The sequence below is a fragment of the Zalophus californianus genome, chromosome 7 (genome assembly GCF_009762305.2).
Source record: "Zalophus californianus isolate mZalCal1 chromosome 7, mZalCal1.pri.v2, whole genome shotgun sequence".
In the NCBI taxonomy this organism is placed as follows: Eukaryota; Metazoa; Chordata; class Mammalia; order Carnivora; family Otariidae; genus Zalophus; species Zalophus californianus.
The window spans coordinates 144,074,627-144,096,707 of NC_045601.1; the positions used below are offsets into that span (position 1 = coordinate 144,074,627).

A 22,081-nucleotide genomic window follows, 5' to 3' on the forward strand; every position below is an offset into this window, starting at 1 on the left:
CCTACTAAATTAGACACTTAGCTAACACGCAGTGGTGGGGGGTGGGGGAAGCATTGCTCCACTGTAAAGATATTTTTTCCCTTTGCAAATAACGTTGTTTGGAGATACTTTGACACCATTTGAATCTAGTGTTCCCCAGCTTTTTTCCAAAAGATTTTAGCATTGATAATCTTTGACCATCTCATCAAAAATGGGTTTGACATAAGACAAAAATTCTGTGGAACAAATGCATTCAACACCGCATAGGCTAAGGTTTATGCTCATTACTGTTTTTATTCTAGAGCTAACAGATCTGACTCGGCAGAGCATAATATGGCTGGGAGAACCCACCTCCCAACCACACACACACACAAATGTATATTGAAAAAATAAAAACTGTAACACTAGAGAAAACATTCTCGTATACTTTGTTAAACTTTAGTATAGCCACCTTAAAGAGGGAGTGTGGCAGTTAGATCTGTGGTGTCTGGAGGCAGCCCAAAAGATTCCTAATCTACCAACCTGTCTAACCCACCGTTTCACTACCTGCTGTATCACCAAATTTAACCGCTTCCCGCCTGTCGATCCTGAAAGTGTTCGATGCTACATTCGCAGCGGCTGCTATGGACACCCAACAGCATTAGGAGAGAGTTGTGCCCATGAAGTTTCAACGTTTGTACCAAACCACCCCCACCCCACCCCACCCCACCCCACCCCACCCCCACAGAGCAGCACCCAGGGGCAAGTGAGAGCTCCTTAGTAGAAAGAGCAGGTGGCCCTGAAAAGGGCCTTTGGTTGAGAATCGCAGCGTTCCGGTGGGGAGATGGGAATGCTCAGCCCCCGAAGCCGTAGAGGGTGCGGCCCTGGCGCTTGAGCGCGTAGACCACGTCCATGGCCGTGACCGTCTTGCGCTTGGCGTGCTCCGTGTAGGTGACGGCGTCCCGGATCACGTTCTCCAGGAACACCTTGAGCACCCCGCGGGTCTCCTCGTAGATGAGGCCGGAGATGCGCTTGACGCCGCCGCGCCGGGCCAGCCGCCGGATGGCGGGCTTGGTGATGCCCTGGATGTTGTCGCGCAGCACCTTGCGGTGGCGCTTGGCGCCACCCTTGCCCAGGCCCTTCCCGCCCTTGCCGCGGCCAGACACAGTAAGTACTCACTGGGAATAACAGTCGAAGGAGCTTAATACCAGCCCCTTTTGTAACAATTGTACAGAACTTTGTGAAAACCAAAACACCGGAAAAGTTAGGAAATCACTCGAAGTCCTCGCGCCCTTGCTTCTAAGGCCTAAAGTAGACACGGGGTAGGGAGATTTACTGGTATTTAGAAAATAAGAACCTCTAAACACAAGTTTCAGACATGTACACAAAAGAAATGACCTCCTTCGTATATATGTACATGTGTTTAAAGATTTATCTTTTCCATATATATTCTTGGATCGTTTGCTACACTGGAATTTAAACAAGCCCAAAACCCAAGAAACAAAGGAGTTCGTCAATATATTGTGGAGCAACCAGGCCAGGCTTCAGGTTCGGATCAGTGAGTGGCAGCTTTCAAACTGTAACATTGAACTTGTCTGTTTGTCTACTTGAGTTTCAAGAGACTTGCAGTAAGAAGGAAGAGCAGTTGTTGGTAAGTGAGTAATTATAAGCAAAATGACTGGCATCTAGTTCGTGAACAATAAATTCATATCGCCCAGGAATTCCGTTCTTAAAAACAATGTATTTAAATATAAGACTGAAGAGCATGGAAGGATTTCAAAACATTTCCAATATAACACTAGTATGTACTGTGTGCTTTATCCATACAAATTAAGCATATTTATTTCAACAATGAAGGGTTGCAGAGGAAAAGTGTAAATTGTCAGGGGCTAAGGCCCTGTTTTTCTCCTGTGGAGGACAAAAGGTGGAGAGCCCTTTTCTGGGCTTAGTGCGTGAAACACAAGCAAAGCTGTCGTGAACTCTAATGAAAAATATATGTGTTGAGCTAGTTACGGGGGAGTTTAGCTTTAAGAAAATATGAATGATGTCCTTAGAATAAACAGAATTTTCAAGTAAGAAGTGATTTTTATTGCATACTTACGATGTACCAAGTAAAGTATTCTAAAAGAGCATGGATTAGCTTGGCCAAGTATACCCCATCAGAAAATTTGAGATTAGGAATATCAAATTCTGAAATTCAATTTACTTTTGAGGCAGGGGCAGCAAGATGTAAAACGTCACATACCAACATGAATGAACCAAACATCAGCCCGATGGGCATGTCACCACTAGAACAGCCAGAAGAAAGCAAAAAAAACTGCTGTTTGTGGAAAAAAAAATCACATTATTTTCTTAAACAAACCATGGAATCCCAGCAATGCAAAGTAGCAATTGTTAAAGAATTGTCCAGCAGCTTTTTTTTTCACCTTGTTATTTTGCAACAGTAGTTGCAAAGTTTACCTTGTTGTTAAGTTGCAACAGTAGTACCGAGAGGCCCCTTAAACTAATTCCCTCTAATGGTCACATCCCACATAACCGGTGTATATTGCAATATCCAAGCCAGGTAATTGATATTGGCAAAATACTGTTACCTAGACAACAGGGCTTTTCAACTCTTAGGGTCTTACCATGCACTCATTTGTCTTTGTGGGTGTGTAGCCCTATGCAATTTTACCCCACGTGTATAGATTCACATAAATACCACTGCAGCGCTGATACAACACGTTTCCAACATCACCAAGGAACTCCTTGTTACCCCTTTATATTACATCCATACACGTTTTCCCTGTCCTGTGGCAATCATTAATCTGTTATCCATCTCTGGTTTGTGTCATTCTGAGAATGTTATCTAAATGAATAATGTAACACGTGACCTTTTGAAAATGACTTTGAGGGGGAGCAGTATATGTGACCCCAAAATGTGCTGCTTTGGCACGTGGGTTATTTTGAACTGAAGGCAATCAAGACCCAGCAAACTCAAGAGAAACGTTTACCTCTCCCTTAACTACCTAGAAAATTTTAGAGAGGGGACCTGGCCCAGAAAGAGAGCTGTTAGCAGAGACAATTTTTATCTGAAACACCTATAGGTGGCCCTCTCCCTCTGAAGCCCCAGGTCCCTATCCCATTCTTTAGCTCCGGGGGTCATATGAATATCTACCGACAGACTTATCCTGGGGTCTCATATTCTTATGGGGCTCCAATACACACATAATTAAAATTTTCTCCTGTTAATCTGTTTTTATATCAGTTTGCAGCCAAAGAACCTACGAGGGAAAGCTTTTCCTCCCCAGTAGTTTTTTTTTTCCCCGCTAAGCATGATGCCCTTGAGATCCATCGCAGTTGTGTGCATCACCAGCCCCCCTTTTGTTGCTGAGTAGGCTTCCACGCATGGATGCATGAAAATCTATTTAACCATTCACCCACTGAAAGACATTAAGTTGTTTCTGATTTAGGGCTTTTGCAAATAAAGCTGTTATGACCTTTCATGTACAACATTTTTGTTTTGTGTCCCCACCCACCCTGTCCTTGCCAGTTTTGTTTTGTGTTTCCTGAATTCCACCTTAAAATTACATTTTTTAAAATGCAAAAGTACTGTTGTGAAGACTGGGAGCCTTATAACTCTTTCAGTAGTCTCAAAGAAATCACATGGTGTTGCTATTATCATGTGCAAGTTTGCTTCAAGGTTCCAAAATATTGCATCAAGCAGCATATTCAGTTGTTTCTGAAATGTGACTTCTGGGTTCTGTAGCTAATGATTTATCCCACCAAGAGCCTCCAATGTTTGTTGAATAAACTGCTGGTATGCCCGTCCTGTGGTTCCTGCCATGGGACTTGGGTTTTCACTGATGTGCAGAGCTGTTCACTTAGTTCCCGAAAAGCCTCCAGTGTTTAGTAATCCCCACAGCGAGGGATAAACCCGGGATGAGGCTAGGAGTTCCCACAACTAATGTCTGTGAAACCTGACTGATGGACAAATCCTCCATGGCTCTAGGGTTTGTCACAGGATTCTGAATTTGTTGGAGGAAACGTTGGGAGCTGTTGCCTCTTTGGTTCTCTGAGGATTAATAATGGCTTATGCACCACCACCTGTGCAAGGGCTGGGTTCTGCCTTAATGACTAACTACATCATGTTTCTCACATTCTGCACAATCTTGACTTTTTAGTTATGAGCAGCTACAAGCTCTGAATTCCTGGTGTGCATATACTCAGCTATTACTCCAGGCCCCACGTTTGGTAGTGGTGCCCTGCCCAGCTGTACCAGACAGGCTGCTGCTAGTACCCCTCCAAGCTGGGTCTCAAATTCTGTGGAACCCAGTACAGAAAAGTTGAGTACTGTAACTATAGGACGTATTGCTCAGTCAAGAAAGAAATGGATGGCCACCAAACTGCTCTCATGCACCACTCCGCGTGGGGTCTTGAACACCGGTGTGCGCATGACCCACCAAACATGGTAAACCCCGTAGGATGCTTTCCAGGTTGCTCAAGGACCCGTCCTTTCTCCTATCAGAATGAAATGTGGAAACCCATGCCTGGATTCCTGGCAAGTTGCAGTCTTAATTACGTATTAATATGGCCGGCTGAATGTATCATGAACTGCTGCCCTTGTAGATAGGCCCTGGCTAGCTGTGGGTCAGGTTTTGACAGCACGCTCCGTAGATTTCCCAAACCGGGAGCCATTGTTTTCAGGACTGGATGTTGTAACTTGTCGCTACATTATTTTGTAGTTCAGCTGAAAGTACCCAAGTCCGCGGTGGTTTTATGAGCCACTTTAAATACACTCAACTATACGGACGGCTCCAAGAAAAAGCCAAGACTTGTCTAATAACACCCTCTGCTGGGGAACGCAGCGCAATCGGCCTGATTCACACCGGTTGTCAAGGGAAGGATCGCGAGGTTTGGCTAGTGTTCCGGCGGAGGCCGGAGTCGCGAGGTGGGCAGCCCGCGAACGCGCACTGGCACCGCCTCTGACCCTAGCGGTGACAAGGGGGATACGGGGAGTGCGGAGATTCTGTTCTGTTGCGGCACAGCTCTTCAAGCAAACTGTAGGTGGCTCTGAAAAGAGCCTTTGGGTTGATAGTTTGCGTTCCTTCCTGAGAACTTACGCCCTCTCCCCGCGGATGCGGCGCGCCAGCTGGATGTCCTTGGGCATGATGGTGACGCGCTTGGCGTGGATGGCGCACAGGTTGGTGTCCTCGAAGAGCCCCACCAGGTAGGCCTCGCACGCCTCCTGCAGGGCCATCACGGCCGAGCTCTGGAAGCGCAGGTCGGTCTTGAAGTCCTGCGCGATCTCGCGCACCAGCCGCTGGAACGGCAGCTTGCGGATCAGCAGCTCGGTGGACTTCTGGTAGCGCCGGATCTCGCGCAGGGCCACCGTGCCGGGCCGGTAGCGGTGCGGCTTCTTGACGCCGCCGGTGGCCGGCGCGCTCTTGCGGGCCGCCTTGGTGGCCAGCTGCTTGCGCGGGGCCTTGCCGCCGGTCGACTTGCGGGCCGTCTGCTTCGTGCGAGCCATGACGAGATATTGCAAGCACGGTTTGTAACTGGTAATGCTTTTGCTCCGGGTCTTATTTATAAAGGCAACGTCCTCCTGATTGGTCCGAATCTTCAAATTCCGCGCCGTGAATTAAGTAACTTGATGGGCCTTGTGATTGGCTACCGGGACTCACTTGAGAAAGTCTGATGTTGAAAGACATCTTCTCATTTATAATTCTGCGTCCATTACCCAGCCTGTATTTTGTTTTACAGTTCCTTAACTGGTTTTGTTTTAATCACCTTCTTTGGGGATTAAATTTGGGAAGAGATGAAAATGAAAATTTACAGGTCAGAAGCTCTGTTCTTGGACGTGATTGACCCAGTCCAGTTTCGTCCTTCATCATTTCTCAAAGCTTCTGACTTTGAAGAAACGTTTTATTTTAGCAATGGGAACACCCTATTCCGTAACTCGGAACACAGTTAACAAACACAGACAACACTTACAGACACCGTTTTTAGGGAACATAAAAATCGCACCTCTGTTTAAATGTGACGATCCTCTGATTCTGAAAGCTTAAATTTTGCCGACTTTGATCAAACTGGGAATGCCATGGCATAATTTTGAAAACATTTAAATATTTAGCTAATATTTGTGTTCTCTTTCCTTCATTTAGTATCCGGGTAACTGCAATTTGGCAGGAAAACAGGATCATAAATTTGCATAGGGGGTTTTGTCTCTTTAGGGGGGAATCTAGGAAGACGCAAGGCTCATAAACAGGTACTACTGACGAGACATTAAACTTTTGCAGTTTGAAAATACTTTTTTCTGACGGAGAAAAGAATCTGGAGTTGTTGCCACATAAACAGCCAATCAAAAAGTAGATTTGAAGTCTCCTGATTTGCATAAAATGTTTCTACTGGCTGATTTGCTCCAATCAGGCATTAAGACAGATTAAGCCGCTATTTGCATACAAGCCATATAAAAGTAGGCCAACCCTGCGCTCAGCTTTCACTCTATTAGGTTTCCGTGTCCGAGCGTCGCTATGCCCGAGCCCGCCAAGTCGGCCCCGGCCCCGAAGAAGGGCTCCAAGAAGGCGGTGACCAAGGCGCAGAAGAAGGACGGCAAGAAGCGCAAGCGCAGCCGCAAGGAGAGCTACTCGGTGTACGTGTACAAGGTGCTGAAGCAGGTGCACCCCGACACCGGCATCTCGTCCAAGGCCATGGGCATCATGAACTCGTTCGTCAACGACATCTTCGAGCGCATCGCGGGCGAGGCGTCCCGCCTGGCGCATTACAACAAGCGCTCGACCATCACGTCGCGGGAGATCCAGACGGCCGTGCGCCTGCTGCTGCCCGGGGAGCTGGCCAAGCACGCCGTGTCCGAGGGCACCAAGGCCGTCACCAAGTACACCAGCTCCAAGTGAACTTGCCAAGTAAGCGTCTTCAGCTAATCTAACCCAAAGGCTCTTTTCAGAGCCACTCACTCTTTCACATAAAGAGCTTTAATAGTGAACCTTTTTAATACTAGGGAGAACCTGTGCCAGAGTTACAGTGCCTATCTCCTTCATCGTTCCGTTCCCATCCTCGTTTTCTCAGTAGCCTGTTTTACTGGAACAGAGAAGACTAGCAAGTGCAAAGCAAGAAAACTTGTTTGAAAACTGGGAAGGCAGTTTTAGGTGCTGACCTTTTGGTTTAGGATTTCAGAAAATGAAATTCATCTGGGCCAGAACTTTCTCCAGGACTTGTAACTGAGAAATTGAATTGTCCGGACGAGTTGAATACATCCTGGGCATCCTTTATAGATAAGCTTGTCTAGAGAGCGTACTGTGCTTGGTGGGGCTGTGCGAGACTTGTTTTAGTGGAAAACAATAGGATACTGTCTACCTGATAGCGTGAGAAAATAATTTTCTAGTAAATGGAAGGGGGTGGAGGGGGAGACGACTGAAAAGAAAAGATATCTTTTGAAGAATAACTCACTCGACTGTAGCTATTTATTCTGCAAGTAACAGAGGCATTCAGGCTTCTTTGAAGAAAGGTTAAACAGGATTTATAAGAGGAAGGAGAAGGGGAAAGCAGCAGCAAGCAGCCTGAGAGCAAGGCTCTCTCTTGGTTGGGGAAATGTCTTCAGCAGCCAGCACAGAAGCCAGGCTTGGGTAGTCTTCCCTTAAGAGGCTTGATAGGAATCATTTAACAATACAGTGTCAGTTATAGAGTTACAGAATACCTTGAGATTAATCTCAACCACAGTACTTCAGTTATGTTCTCACTTTTGAGAAGTCCACCCTTCTAGGCACTTCCCTGTTGGGTCATGGAGTGTGGGGCAGGGAGGGTGGTGGTTCGTGCGGAGTATTCTAGGATCATAGATCAAATTCTTCCCTAAATGACGTGTTGAGTCGAAGGACTAGGAGTGGGTCTATTGGCTCATGTATTGAGAGCTTCTTAAGTTTCAGAAAGTGACAGGTATTGGGAAAGGTCAGTGAGCAGGCTAGAAGCAATCCTTAACCTCACAGGGCTCCCAGTCTAGAGTGGACATTTACCCTCGATCTGAGCCAAAAGGCAGAGAAGTAACCGCACAGGCCAAAAGGGGTAAGCCTCTTTCTATTGCCAAAGCTGAAAGGATTTAATCTTGAAAAGCACTTCTGGAAGGAAGGTGGAGTAAGAGACAATGATAAGGAAAGGGGAGACCGCAAGAGGGAGAGAAGAATTGATGTGCAGAAAAAGACACCCAGAATTTGTATTTATGGACTATAGTTAACAACCGGGGCTATGTAGTTATACTTTCATCTAGCCATGTCACATCTTTGGTTCACGGGGATTTTGTAGAAGTCCTAGTGCTGTGCTTTACTAAAATATAGGATCTGATCTTACTGAAATGCAGAAAGGAATGCTAGCACAGCAAATCGGGTCCATTAATCCTCTTAAGGAGTGTCTTTTATGTACACCTATTAGTATTAGATATCCTTGGAAGTGACCGACGACCTAAAGTAGTCACTGATAAACTAGATAAAAGTCGATTTCTCATGTACAGATATGTAGCTCAGGCTTGGAATGGGGCCCCACTCTCCTGAGGGAACTCCTCTACCTCTGTGTGTAAGGTGTGTTCGCTCTAGTATTTGAGAACATTCCGCTATTAAATTCTGCCATGGAGGACCAAGACAAGACCAACAAATTGATGGATAAAACCTCATAAAAATGTTAAGTAGGTGACTCCTAAGTAAGAAACTTCTAAGAAGTGTTAAATAGGTAAGCAAGGAATTTTATGAGATACAGACATAATTCAAAAGCTGTATTTACTAAAAATCATAAAGTAGTTGCCTGGAAGACATGTTACACATGGAAAAGGAAGGAGAGTTCATGTGCTACACGGAGATAGGAAGAGAGGAAAGGACCAAGAAGTGCCAAATATTTGTGAGACACCAAATATTGATGAGGTACTCAGTATTTATGTAGTCTTAAATCATCCACCCATTGGTGACTTCTACGTTAGCCGCATCTGCGCTCTGCAGACAACACCCACATAAAAGGTATGGCCTCTTGGGAAGTCACTGTCAGCCTACACGGGAGGCCATGTGCCTCAGAAATGTCCTGCCTTGTAGTGTATTTGAAGACACTACAAGCTAGACTAACATGTAGGTAATTTCCTACCTTGTAGTCTAAGATGTCTGCTCCAGCCACAACTATCTGGTTCACATTCCATCCTGAAGGAAGAAAAGGGTAAAGAAGCACCCCCACCATTAATGAAATCCTGAGAATGGTGTAACTCTGCCTTTGCTAACATACCAATTGGCCACAAATAGTCAAGGCCACACTAGCCACAAAAGTAGCTAAGAAAGGAAAACCCGTTTCAGGGGACAACTGTGTAGCAGCCCCTGCCACAGCTCATATAAGTAGGTAATTCCTACTTAAGTAGGTAATTATAAATTATAAATATTATAAATAAGACAAGAGGGAAACTGATGATTTCTTACATCTACAGGAGGACCCTGGAGCTTCCTGGTGCAACACAACTGAATTATAAATATTGGCAATACTTGCTTCAGTTGAGAAGAAGATAAAATGATACAACTCTAGTTAGAATCACATTTTCCACTTCAGATGAACAGGGCTCAACACTATTGGGAATCCCAATCGAGCTAGGTGCAATCAGCGCAAGGCTTGGGAGATGAAGAAAACACGTTGGAAAGTGGAGGAAGGCCTCCATGGTCAGACTCACGGCCTGTGAATAAGGTCAGGCTGGGTTTGGAATCCAGTGACAGCCCACTGGTTTTAATGTACATTCCAGGTCTGACCATCTGGTATACAAGTTCAAGTCTTACCTGCCTCAGTTCTGGCTTTTATGCTGTCTTTTATCTTGGTGGATTTTCTCAACTCATTCAACTCATTTTCTCAATGCATTCTTTATGAGCTGAACCTCTATAAAAGTCAGTCTTGCCTTTTGTGCAAAAAAGCTCTGTTCTCTCATTTCGAGATACCCTGATATGTTCCTCAAAGCCTTCCATGTCTGAAATGCCTACCTCACTCAACTGGATGTATCATTCAATCAAAGCACAAAGGTGAACCAGGCATGTTCTCTGTTATCTAGGACATGAAATATTATTTCATAGAAGAAATAATGTACACAACTACAGAACAGCAATAAAATATGCTTAAAATTGGAGGGATTTGAGGCCCACTACTTGGGCTGAAATTTGTTTCGTCGTTTACCAGCTGGGTGACCTTAGGCATTAAGCAGAACCACTCTGTTGACGTACTCTTTCTTCTGAAAAATGATGACAGTGATTATTTAGAACCTCAGATCTCTTACTTTTTATTTTAAATAAATTACCACATAATTTATACACTGTCCTCAACTACCGGTGTCCTTGAATCAGGCTGGCAGTCCTCCATGAGATTAACACTCATCTATTCCTGCCTTTTCCTCTTGGATCACCATCCGAATTGGGTATGCTCAGGAACCTGGACTCATACTTTTAAAAAATATTAAAAACATGTGAATCAATACTGAATTTACCTAGCAACTCCAGCTTGAGAAAACAGAAGACCCTGGTTCTAACTAGTTGGTTATCAGACCTGTGGCCATGACCCTGAGTTTGTTCCCAACTTAGGATCTGTTCAGTCATCACTGTAGCTTCTCTGTGGAATGATCTTCTCACAGGTGTGTGCAGACCTGTCTCCCTCCCAGGCGTCCCACCTCTGCTCAGTGGCATCTAAGTAGTGAAGTTCCCCCCACACACACATTTAAAACAACCCTCCACCACCCATTGCTCCCACTCCCTGGCAGTCCTTAATCTTCTTGGCCTGATTTCTTAATCTCTTTAATCTCTTTACCTACAAAAATACTGTTTTTATTTCCTGTTTCCCACAACCAGAATATCTGTGAGCTCTACACAGGGAATTTTCCCCATGGACTTCCCTGCTCTATTTCCGGCACCTAGAACAATGCAGGGCACATAGTAAGCGCTCAAAAAGTTTTGGATGGATGGATGGATGGATGAATAAAGTAAAATTAAATTATGCAGGTAACACACAAAGGCCCTCCATTCTTTAGCACCAGAGATAAAGTCCACGACTGAATTATTCAAATGAGCCCCTGTGTGAAGTAGTTCACCTCACTATGCTTCCGTTTCTTCAGCATTGTATTTGGGCTACTAAGGGTCTCTAAGCCATAGAGTTATTGTGTGGATTAAATAAAATGATGTGTATAGGCACCAAATTACACTTTTGAACTAATGAAGTCACGGCTCTTTTACCTACACGATTCCCACGGCAGGTGTCGTTAACACCTCTCTTGGGCAAATGACATAACAGACATGGAGCTGCTACCCAGAGCCTGCAGCTGGCCATGGGAGGGCTTAGATTCCGCCAGAAACACCGCTGCTGACAGACCCAGTGAAGTACAGACAGAAGAACCTCTTGCCTACACCCTGAAGACATTCGCATTTGTAATCCTGAATTTGCAATCCAAATAAATGGAGTGTGTTACCTGAGGGTAAACATTTTGCCTGTGGCAAAAACAAAACAAAACAGAAAAACTAGTGAATTTGAAGTACTGGGATATGAATTACATTTAACTCCTAACTTTCAGAGATTTTCTCTTTTCTAACTATAAAGGCTAAAGGTCAGCTTCTATTTTCAAAGTCTGGATAGCACAAAACAGGAAGAAAACTGGACCCTAATTTTTGTACTGGAGCCCAATGGAGACTACCTAAATATAAAGCAGAACCTGCTAATATAAGAAATACATGGAAGTTCCCATGTCCAAGTCCTTTCAAGGCCTTACATCTCAGAGCTAACGTCTACAAGCCCCTACTTGATCCGGCTTCTCTTTGTTTCTCTGCCTTCAGTTCCTGCAACTGTGCCCCGCCCATTGCAGTGTCTTCCTAGTGGCCTTATCTAAAAATCTCAACTCCCCATGACACTCCTTATTCTAGCTTTATTTTTCTCCTTCTTACCCTTTAACGTACCACACGTATCTATCTGATTTATTGTCTGTCCCTCTTCCACTCACATGTAGACTCCACAAGGGCCAAGAATTCTGTCAGGATGGCTCTCTGAGTATATTCCCAATGCACAGAACAGCATCTAGCACATTGCAAACTCTCAAAAATATATATGGAGTAAATACAATTTTTAAATTCACCCATGTTAAGACATGTTTGTTGGGGGGAATCGTCATGGCATCATAATTAGGCTTTTAAATGGTGGACATGTTTTAAAATATTGAAAGCGAAAATGATACCATTTTCTTTACAATGATCAAGGCAGTGGGGTGGACGAGAAATGGATAAAACCTATTTGGCTAGTGATGATGTGGAAGCTGGGTGCAGGGTACATAGAGTTTATGAAACTAATATTTCTACGTCCATATATTCTCAAATGTCACATAATTTAAAAAGTTAAAAAAAATGAATAGCTAAAAAAAAAAGATTATTATTTATTTATAATAAATAATGGCCATGGAGAAAAACCAGGTGAATACCCAAACAGGACTTTGTGCCCATGGGAAGATAGGCAGGTCTCCACAGTTTGTCTGCCAAGAAGCCCAGAAGGTTCCTCTTTGTAGCATCCCTTAAAACCCGGCATTGTCAATCACCCAAAGCAGGTCCATCTCTCATCATAGACTCACATGAGCCCCATCCTCAGAAATTGCTACAAAAGCCAGATGCTGCTTGATTCATTGCAGCGATTAATAGTCCTCGAGCAAGCCAAAAATCCTCTCTTGGAGAGCAGGACATTCTAATCAAAGCAAGCTACAAGGAAGCCTGATTCTGTAGATAAATCCTTGCTAAACCTGGAGTCAAATCAAACAGGAGCTAATCACAAGACTGGTATTTATGTAGCATCTGTTCTCGACCCTAGCGACCTTTTGGAAGCACCTGAGTTTTAATAATTACTATTGCCTGGGACCACTCCCACAAACTACAATTAAAATGCTACTGATTGGACCCCAGGCAAAGATATTTTTTATAAAACATCCAATGGTCTGTAATGTGCACTCAGTATTGAGATCACTGATTTCTATTAAAATCAAACTATCTTCCCAGGTTCTTCTTATGTGCAATTGATTTAGAGAACATTTAATTCTATGACATAAACATGCAGTTTACAAATGTTTATTCCTGTGAGAGTTCACAGGTTGCTTTCTTGATGAGGCCAAAAATATTTTTTAAATGGGCTTCTTAAAACTAGTTGTGTCAACCACTAACTTCCTGGGGTGAAGTTGGTACAATGTAGATTCTGACTAGGCCTGGGTGGAGTCTGACAATCTTCATCTCTAGCAAGCTCCCAAGTGATGTCCAAGCCACTGGTGGGTAGACACTTAACGAGTCAAAGACCGCAGAAGCCATCATGACTGTCCTAGGCTCTGCTACCAGTAAAGCTCATTAGAAATCCTAATTATTCAAAGTCAACCAGCAGCCTGCATTCTTGCGTAAAAGGTTGGTTTATAGAAAAGCCCAAACTTTCACTTTTAACTATAGAGATGGAAAGTGCGCAAATTGAGGTTTCAGACATTGCCCAAATTTGTGGGAACTTACCAGAGATAAATAGCAAATGTTCAGCCACCTTTACCCAAGTTCAAACTTGTGGATAAAGAACCTCACCTTCTACCTGTGCCCACATAACCTTAGAATTACCTGCACTAGGCAAGCCACCTCAAAGTGGCTCATTCCCTTCCCGGGTCAAAGCGCCTCTCAGACTGCCTGAAGGTACTTATATATTGTTACTTCCGAGCCGGAGGTTACTATCTTCAGGCGACTTCTGCTTATCTCCTCCAACTCAAGCTGTTAAGGGGAAGACTTAGGACACAGCTGAAAGCTCGGTAAAGGCCCACAATCCTGGAACCAAACGCGGCCCACTAACCTTAGTACCTTGAAAAACTCACCTAAAAATCGGGAACCAACTTAAACCATCTTAAAAAAGCATTAATACCTTAAGACGGCTCTATGTTGATTACAGCAATCTTAGGGAAAAAGTGGGTGGCTCTTAGAAGAGCCTTTTGAGTTAATTGAGCCACTGGTGGGAAAGCTTTATGCCCTCTCCCCGCGGATGCGGCGCGCCAGCTGGATGTCCTTGGGCATGATGGTGACGCGCTTGGCGTGGATGGCGCACAGGTTGGTGTCCTCGAAGAGCCCCACCAGGTAGGCCTCGCACGCCTCCTGCAGGGCCATGACGGCCGAGCTCTGGAAGCGCAGGTCGGTCTTGAAGTCCTGCGCGATCTCGCGCACCAGCCGCTGGAACGGCAGCTTGCGGATCAGCAGCTCGGTGGACTTCTGGTAGCGCCGGATCTCGCGCAGGGCCACCGTGCCGGGCCGGTAGCGGTGCGGCTTCTTGACGCCGCCGGTGGCCGGCGCGCTCTTGCGGGCCGCCTTGGTGGCCAGCTGCTTGCGCGGGGCCTTGCCGCCGGTCGACTTGCGGGCCGTCTGCTTCGTGCGAGCCATTTCAAAGAAAGCTAAGGAAAAAAGCTAAGCTGACGAGTAAGCCTGAAAATGTTGCCTTTATATATACTCAGAAACCTTCTGATTGGTCTTGCATTTTTCAAAAGTCCCGCGCAATAAAACCATTGGCTAAAGAGCGAACGACATGATTGGTGGATTGTTACAGACTCCGATTGGATGAATTAGTCAACATTCCAATCCCGTCTTTGTTGTAGTCAGAAATGCAAGAACTTAATATTCTGCTTCAACTCATCTCAAATTCTAAAGAAATCACCCGGGGATCGGAGAAGATGCCAATTCTGGAGACCTACGTAATGGGGCCTGAGATTCCGACGGTCAGGCTTTCAGAACTTACGTGTATTTTGTTTTCTCAGATGGTTACTTTCACTGAACTTGGACCTTGAGAGTCGCCTGGACTGCCCCCTATCTCCACTCTGGGAAACCACAGGTGAAACGCCTGGCCGGGAGACCGCGGGCAATCACCACTATGCAACAAAGGGTGATTGACCTCCTTATGATGGCCAAATAGTATTATGATTCATTCAATTCAGCTTTGAAACAACCCGCGCGGATTTCCGGTCCTATAGTTCTGCTTGTAATGTCCTCAGGCATTCCCGGCTACCACCCCTTCCACAGCAGTTCAGTTAACTAAACCCCCTTTTGTTTTCCATACTGTTTTTACTTCCTAAACACAATTGAGGGAACAGAACGAACCTGGCCATCTAGAAACAGGTTTTGTAAACACTACCATTACTGTAACTAGGTCTCACCTCTACTAAACCCTTGCTTACCATACTAAGGTTTCCTCTGTATAAGTCGTTTCCCTGGGCCGCCTTCAAAGTGACGTTAAACAGCCAAGATGAACTGCAGTAAGTGAACTGTTTTACTAACCACACTAACCGTTTAAGGCTTATGTAATAGAAAAGCAGGACTTATTCAGTTACGAGCTTTTTTACGTGAAAATGTGGACGGCTCTGAAAAGAGCCTTTGGGTGAGGAAAAAGGTTTTAACTGGATACACTGGTATCCAAGTAGGCTCACTTGCCCTTGGCCTTGTGGTGGCTCTCGGTCTTCTTGGGCAGCAGCACGGCCTGGATGTTGGGCAGGACGCCGCCCTGCGCGATGGTCACGCGGCCCAGCAGCTTGTTGAGCTCCTCGTCGTTGCGGATGGCCAGCTGCAGGTGGCGCGGGATGATGCGCGTCTTCTTGTTGTCGCGCGCCGCGTTGCCCGCCAGCTCCAGGATCTCGGCCGTCAGGTACTCGAGCACGGCCGCCAGGTACACGGGCGCGCCGGCCCCGACCCGCTCGGCGTAGTTGCCCTTGCGGAGCAGGCGGTGGACGCGGCCCACCGGGAACTGCAGGCCGGCCCGCGACGAGCGCGTCTTGGCCTTGGCGCGAGCCTTGCCGCCTTGCTTGCCGCGTCCGGACATAACTAGAACAGTTGTGATGCAACAAAAAGAAGAAAGAATCGAGCTCTCCACAAGCCAAGAAGCTAGACTATTGTACTCTGCAGCGGTTTGGAAAAGCAGCCTATGCCGTTGGCCGAACACAAATTCTAGCCAATCAAAAGACACATCCCAAACAAAAATGCTCCTAATTTGCATAGGGCGTTTCCGGTTGCAAGGTCAAATTATTTAAAGCGGAAAAGAGCCAATGAGAGTTTAGGATAACCAAGGAGCCTATCAGAGGTTAAGATACTGAGGCGACCAATCAGAAATCGTAATTCTGCTATCCCTAATTTGCATACACACTAAATAAATAGGAGGGCGCTCGCTGGTGGGCGTATATCTTTCGCTTTGTTTAAGCGCTGTACCCTCAGTCCGATGCCTGAACCAGCTAAGTCCGCCCCGGCCCCGAAGAAGGGCTCCAAGAAGGCGGTGACCAAGGCGCAGAAGAAGGACGGCAAGAAGCGCAAGCGCAGCCGCAAGGAGAGCTACTCGGTGTACGTGTACAAGGTGCTGAAGCAGGTGCACCCCGACACCGGCATCTCGTCCAAGGCCATGGGCATCATGAACTCGTTCGTCAACGACATCTTCGAGCGCATCGCGGGCGAGGCGTCCCGCCTGGCGCATTACAACAAGCGCTCGACCATCACGTCCCGGGAGATCCAGACGGCCGTGCGCCTGCTGCTGCCCGGGGAGCTGGCCAAGCACGCCGTGTCCGAGGGCACCAAGGCCGTCACCAAGTACACTAGCTCTAAGTAAACTTAATTTGCCATAGCACCAGTGACATCAGGCTCTTTTAAGAGCCACCCACATTGTCACTTAAAGAGCCGTAGCTTTTACAAGCTTAGAGAAAATGGCAAGAACATCCATTCTAACATTCGAGGACTAATAAAATCTGGGGATAGAAGTTGCCCCGGGGCATGAGAATCACCAAGAAATGAATCTGTAAGCAATTGGGACTAGTCCATTCTGCTTCGCTACTCAGCTACTGAGCAATATATTTAGAGTGTCCCCACCTCGAGAGCTTTCATTTTCCAGTTTTTTGTCCTCCTATTAGGCTGGATCGGGAGTAACAGGGAAAACAGTCCTGGGCTTGAGTAGCGTTAAGTTAAAACAAGTGAGAGGAGTAAGCGTTCTTCAGAAAAATGAAAGTACCTTTTTTTTTTTAACTTGCTTTGAGCTTGCGAGAGGCTACAGTGTCATCTAATGGAACAATGTACTGTGCAACTTGCATTTCTAAACCACAGCGGGTCTCTGCCGGTCTCACACCCGACGTCCTTCCAATTCCACTAGGTTTTTCACCGCACATTTTTAACGTAGCTAAATACTTTTGACAAGGTCAGGGAACTCGTCCACTAGTTTATTCTACCGGGCTTAATATACAAGGGTTTAAGAGACACTGTCTACAACTGGATAACCTGAAGGGGGAGGAAGCAAGTGAAAGTCTCCCATCTGTGATTCCTTGCGCGGGGGGGTGGGGGGGTTGGGGGGGTGGAGATTGGCTTCTGCCTCAATCTGTCAGCCTCCACTCTTCAGCCCCAAAGAGTCCCTAACTCTAAACCTCTCCGTGTCCTGAATGATCTTGTTCTCAGTCACATCTTCATTCCCTGGGATTTTATTTTATAGGAGAGGATTTAAAAAGAACATTCGTGTGCTTGTCCTTCGCCTGATTTCAGCCTACAATCACAATCATACAAAATGGAATCTCCCATTTTACAAGTGAATGACCTGAGGAATTAAGGTTAAGTAGCCCCTTAAATAAATAAAAGTGGGATCTGAATCCCTAAGGACTGTTTCCACACTATTTTTCTCAAGCTATAGATGCCAGCTGCAATCATAGGAATGGGGTAACAGGCTCAAGAGGGAAAATTGAGCATTAGAATAAAATGAAAGTAAAACTGACCAGGAGATAACACTTGTTCTTAGATGCACAGCACAGTTCTTAAACCAGCCAAAGTATATAGCAAAATATGGAAGCTAAGGATTACCAGACAGCAAATTTAACTTTTCTGAGCGCTGTGCTCTAGAGGGAAAACCATGAGCATTGGCAGTGTGAAACTGAGCTCAGAAATCTCATTTTCTACCTATTAGCTTCCTGTCTTCATCTGCAAATACCCACACAGATTTCTGTGCACATTAAGTGATGTGGGAAGCAAAGGCAAAAGAAAAAATTAAATTTCCTTACTTCTCACATCCCATTGACAAGTCCTTGAAACAGGAAGAGTGCCCTTCCTCTGGGAGCTCAGCTGCCTTGATGTGGACACTTTGCTAAGGGCGAAAGGCAATCTTAGCCTAACATTGTCCCAACCCTCCAGGATCCTGTAAGTCTACTTTAACATATAAAAATTCCCTTGGAACCTTCCTTTAGCTCTACCCCCACCAAGATATCTGTTAGCAGTCATCCTCCAAGCATACGATCCACTGATACACATCCGAAGAGTCTCATGACTGAGTTTTTACTAAGTAGTAATAAATGACCTTTTCCTAACAATAGTTAGCTCCCTCAAGGTCCTGAAAACCTTCTTTCCAAAATGCCTTGAAGGCTTGTGCTGTCCCTAACCCCCTCCCAACTTGAAAGCATATAATGGGCCACTGCTCCCAAGTGCAGCTCTTCCTGCCCAGGGGTCCTGTGCCCCTGCTGTAATAAAACCACCTGTTTTGCACCAAAGACGGCTCAAGAATTCTTTCTTGGCCATCGGCTCTGAACCCCAAGCATTTCCTACATAAGTAACTCAATTTTGTAATGGAGCTTGTGACGATTCTCTAAGCCCCACATGTAATTAAGGCATTTGTTTCTCGCTCCCCAAAAAGCTAATCTTAAGTACATTCGAAAACAATACATGAAAAGAAATATACAAGTGTGGCTTAAGGAGGAATCCCTTAGGACACGATACAGTCCTGACGGCCTATTTCAATGCTAAATTTGGGCCAATTCCTTAAGCCGTTGGTGAGCATTTCCTTATCTCTAAAATGGTAATAATAATTAGTAACCACCACATGGCATAGCTGGATGATCAGTAAAAGAACACAGTAAAGCATTTAGGACAGTACCTACACAGAGGAAAGTCTTCCAAAATATCAGCTGAAGCTAAAGCCTCTGGTTCAAGTGTTAGGGAAGTTCCTGCCCATATTAGAATCTGAGTCTTGAGGCTTTGAACAAGGCAGTAGGCCACAATGACTACCAGCAAGTGACACGAGTTAGGGTTCCTTGTCTGGCTGTGTGAGCAATCTAACGCCCTTCTAACAGTCTAAACCCCTCCTTGGAACATCTCTTTACCCTGAACTCTTTTGAAGACAACCTAGGCTGTGTGACTTCCCTGCCTCTGCCTGGCAATTCAAGCAACATGTGACTCATTTTCCAGGGACTTCCTCATGTCTCACTAGTACTAAGGGTACCTCATTTAATAGTAAGTTGGGCTACAAGGAAGGGACCCTGGAAATTCACACAAGAGCTTCTTAGGAGCTTTTTATTCCTGTTTTGTTCCCATGCCTCCAATTCTCTTTGCCTAACCTCTCTGTAGTATCTGGCCAGAATGAAGAATCATCTTCAGAAAAGCAGCTGCACTTTTAAAGCAAGAAGAGAATCACAAAATTGCCATCCACAATCATTCCCAGACTAGGGAAATCTAGGGCCACCCTAAAGATTGCTGTGGTATTGCCAACAACTTAGAAGACTCCTATCAGTCTCACTTCATAAAAGAACTATTCTTTCATACGCTCAAAGAAAATTCAGATAATCTCAAAATAAGAAATCTTTACACCAAATAAATGACCCACAGTCAATAAACATTATGAGCAAAACGTAAACCTTTATCACAGTAAGTCGCTGGGATTTGGTGATTGTTTATCACAGCATAATTAGCCTAAATGGATCAACACAGTATTATACTGCATCTAGTTTCTGGGAATTGCTTTTTTCAGGGAACAATGAGTTGCCATGTTGTCACATGGGGCTAAAGCTCATTTGTTTTCGTAGCAATGTTAGATTGTGTGATTATGCCTGATTATGTCACAATTCGTCCACCTATTGGTTGACATTTGCTTTGTTGGTTGCCTTAAAAAAAATTTATAGGATGCTTTGCTGGAATATAAAATGTTAAGTAGAAATTTCATTCTATGGATTACTTCATAATATTTCATTAATAACATGTGTGGATTACTTATAATAATGGAATATAAGGGTTAAAACAGGAAGTGAGCAGATATAGGGGAAAGAGTCAGGAAATCTGCTTTAACCCTGCCCCACTCTCCGATTAGCTGAGCTGATTCACTTTCCTCAATGTTGAAATACTGAACAAATCAGTAGTCTCCAACTGCTCATTCTACGGCTAGTACCAGTCCTTGCAGTTTATTCTCTATTCTCCCACTCTTTGTAAAAGTGAGAAAAATACGGTCAGTGCAGCAAATTTTCCTTAATATTAAAAGTTATATTAAAGGTTAATTTACACGTTTTTAATCTTGTCAATTGCTCACAAATGTACTGTCTTCTGAAAAGTATAAAAACTGCCTGCCTCAGTCATTTGTGTCTCAATTTCATTATTGGGCCTCTGCACGCAGGAAATAAAACTTTGGATTTTTTTCTCCTGTTCAATGTCTCATGTAAATTTTTAGTCCAGCTGGAAGACCTTGAAGAGGATTATTTCCTTCCCTACACTTAGTAATTTGGGGTGAAATATCCTGATGCCTGTAGGTACAGGTTTTAAAAATGCCACTCATCAGGTAATACCCTTCTTACCTACTTGAGGTTTTCAAACTGTCAGGAAATTTCGGGGGCTATGCTAAACACTTGCCAGGTCTCGGCGCGAGTGCACTTCCCCCAGTGCCGTCCGGCCCACGCAGCCGGCGGGAAGGGCGCGGCCGGCCGCTCCGCGGGAACTCGTCTTTGTTCCCCGGCCGCCCCGCCGCCGCCGGCGCGCTCCCTTTGTCCCTCGCCCGCCCCGCCATCTTGGGCCCTGGAGCCCGGCGGCGGAGGCTCACCCGCTACCTGCCGGCCGGGGGTCCCTGCTCTCCAGTGTTCAAGAACCGAGCGAGCACTATCTCCAACTCGCAAGTAGTCGAAAACGGAGAACGCTCCCGGGGAAAACAATGAGCTGCTCTGCCGCTATAAAAACGCTCAGGACGCGGCTTAGACAGACCCGAATGCCGCAAACCAACGACGCAGCCCGACGATGAAGTGAACTCCCGGAGTTACAAAGCGATCAAAGAAGCGCCTCACACCAAACAGCAACTAACCATCCTTAACCCGTTTGGAACCTAAGTACTCCAACACGAGTCAAGAGCTAAAAAAGAATGACGACTAACTACAGCTCTTTCAAGAGACAAGTGGGTGGCCCTGAAAAGGGCCTTTGTGTTTAGAGATACGGGGGGATCCGGCGCGCTCAGCCCCCGAAGCCGTAGAGGGTGCGGCCCTGGCGCTTGAGCGCGTAGACCACGTCCATGGCCGTGACCGTCTTGCGCTTGGCGTGCTCCGTGTAGGTGACGGCGTCCCGGATCACGTTCTCCAGGAACACCTTGAGCACCCCGCGGGTCTCCTCATAGATGAGGCCGGAGATGCGCTTGACGCCGCCGCGCCGGGCCAGCCGCCGGATGGCGGGCTTGGTGATGCCCTGGATGTTGTCGCGCAGCACCTTGCGGTGGCGCTTGGCGCCGCCCTTACCCAGGCCCTTCCCGCCTTTGCCGCGACCAGACATTGCTGCAACGCTAAGAGATCGCGAAAAAAAGCACGAAAACCGTTGGGGCAATCTCCTTATGTGTGCGGATTGCGGACCTAGTTGAAGACTGGAAGCGCGCACGCGGGAACGGCCGCTGCCCGGCCCCGCCCCTCGCGGAGGGCGGGGCGACGTCACGGGAGGCTGGGCCCCGGCGGACACTCTCCCCCTCCCCCTCCGCCACCGTGCCCTCCGCGGGGGCAGCTAGAGCGTCCCGGGTCCCCACATGAGAACGTCGGACCTTTTTAACTGCGTCAGACTAAAGAAAGGAGCGTTTTGCCCTGGCCGTCTTCTGCTGCGTGGCGTGCCTTGTGCGATCGCGCCGCCCTCTGCGTTGGCCTGCGGCGCCCCCCACCTCCCTGCGCCCGCGGACCGGCCCTTCCCGCCGCGAGCCTCCGCCCCGGGCTCACGCGGCCGGACGGCACCTCCATCACCAAGCCCGGGAGGGTGCTCTTCCCAAAGGCGAACGCGGGCCTGGTTAGTGTCTGTGAGGCGGCATGGTCGCCCGCCGCGCGGAAGCCCGTTCCTTAGCCGGCTTTCCTCTTCCTTCCCTGTTGATTAAAGCT

At 46.3% G+C, this 22,081-nt stretch overlaps 4 protein-coding genes and 1 pseudogene across 4 annotated transcripts; 2 read left to right on the forward strand and 3 right to left on the reverse strand.

Annotated features, from left to right (window-relative positions):
- Positions 1-762: 762 nt before the first annotated feature.
- LOC113926879 lies at positions 763-22,080 on the reverse strand. Its single transcript, XM_035728455.1, is given in 4 exon segments — positions 763-1,136; positions 14,034-14,377; positions 20,592-20,617; positions 21,169-22,080. Coding segments are annotated over 4 exon segments (1,023 nt in total). The 5' UTR covers positions 21,498-22,080; the 3' UTR covers positions 763-812.
- LOC118357191 lies at positions 4,927-5,648 on the reverse strand (annotated as a pseudogene).
- LOC113926872 (histone H2B type 1-C/E/F/G/I) lies at positions 6,256-10,796 on the forward strand. The gene is made up of 2 exons (XM_027602247.2): positions 6,256-6,860; positions 9,404-10,796. Exon 1 carries the CDS (start codon positions 6,471-6,473, stop codon positions 6,849-6,851), a length of 381 nt encoding a protein of 126 aa, XP_027458048.1. The 5' UTR covers positions 6,256-6,470; the 3' UTR covers positions 6,852-6,860; positions 9,404-10,796.
- On the reverse strand, positions 15,168-16,085 carry LOC118357156 (histone H2A type 1-E-like). The gene has a single exon (XM_035728416.1). The coding sequence runs from the start codon at positions 15,964-15,966 to the stop codon at positions 15,400-15,402; it is 567 nt and encodes a 188-aa protein (XP_035584309.1). The 5' UTR covers positions 15,967-16,085; the 3' UTR covers positions 15,168-15,399.
- On the forward strand, positions 16,065-16,730 carry LOC113926893 (histone H2B type 1-C/E/F/G/I). The gene has a single exon (XM_027602283.2). The coding sequence runs from the start codon at positions 16,186-16,188 to the stop codon at positions 16,564-16,566; it is 381 nt and encodes a 126-aa protein (XP_027458084.2). The 5' UTR covers positions 16,065-16,185; the 3' UTR covers positions 16,567-16,730.
- Position 22,081: the final 1 nt, after the last annotated feature.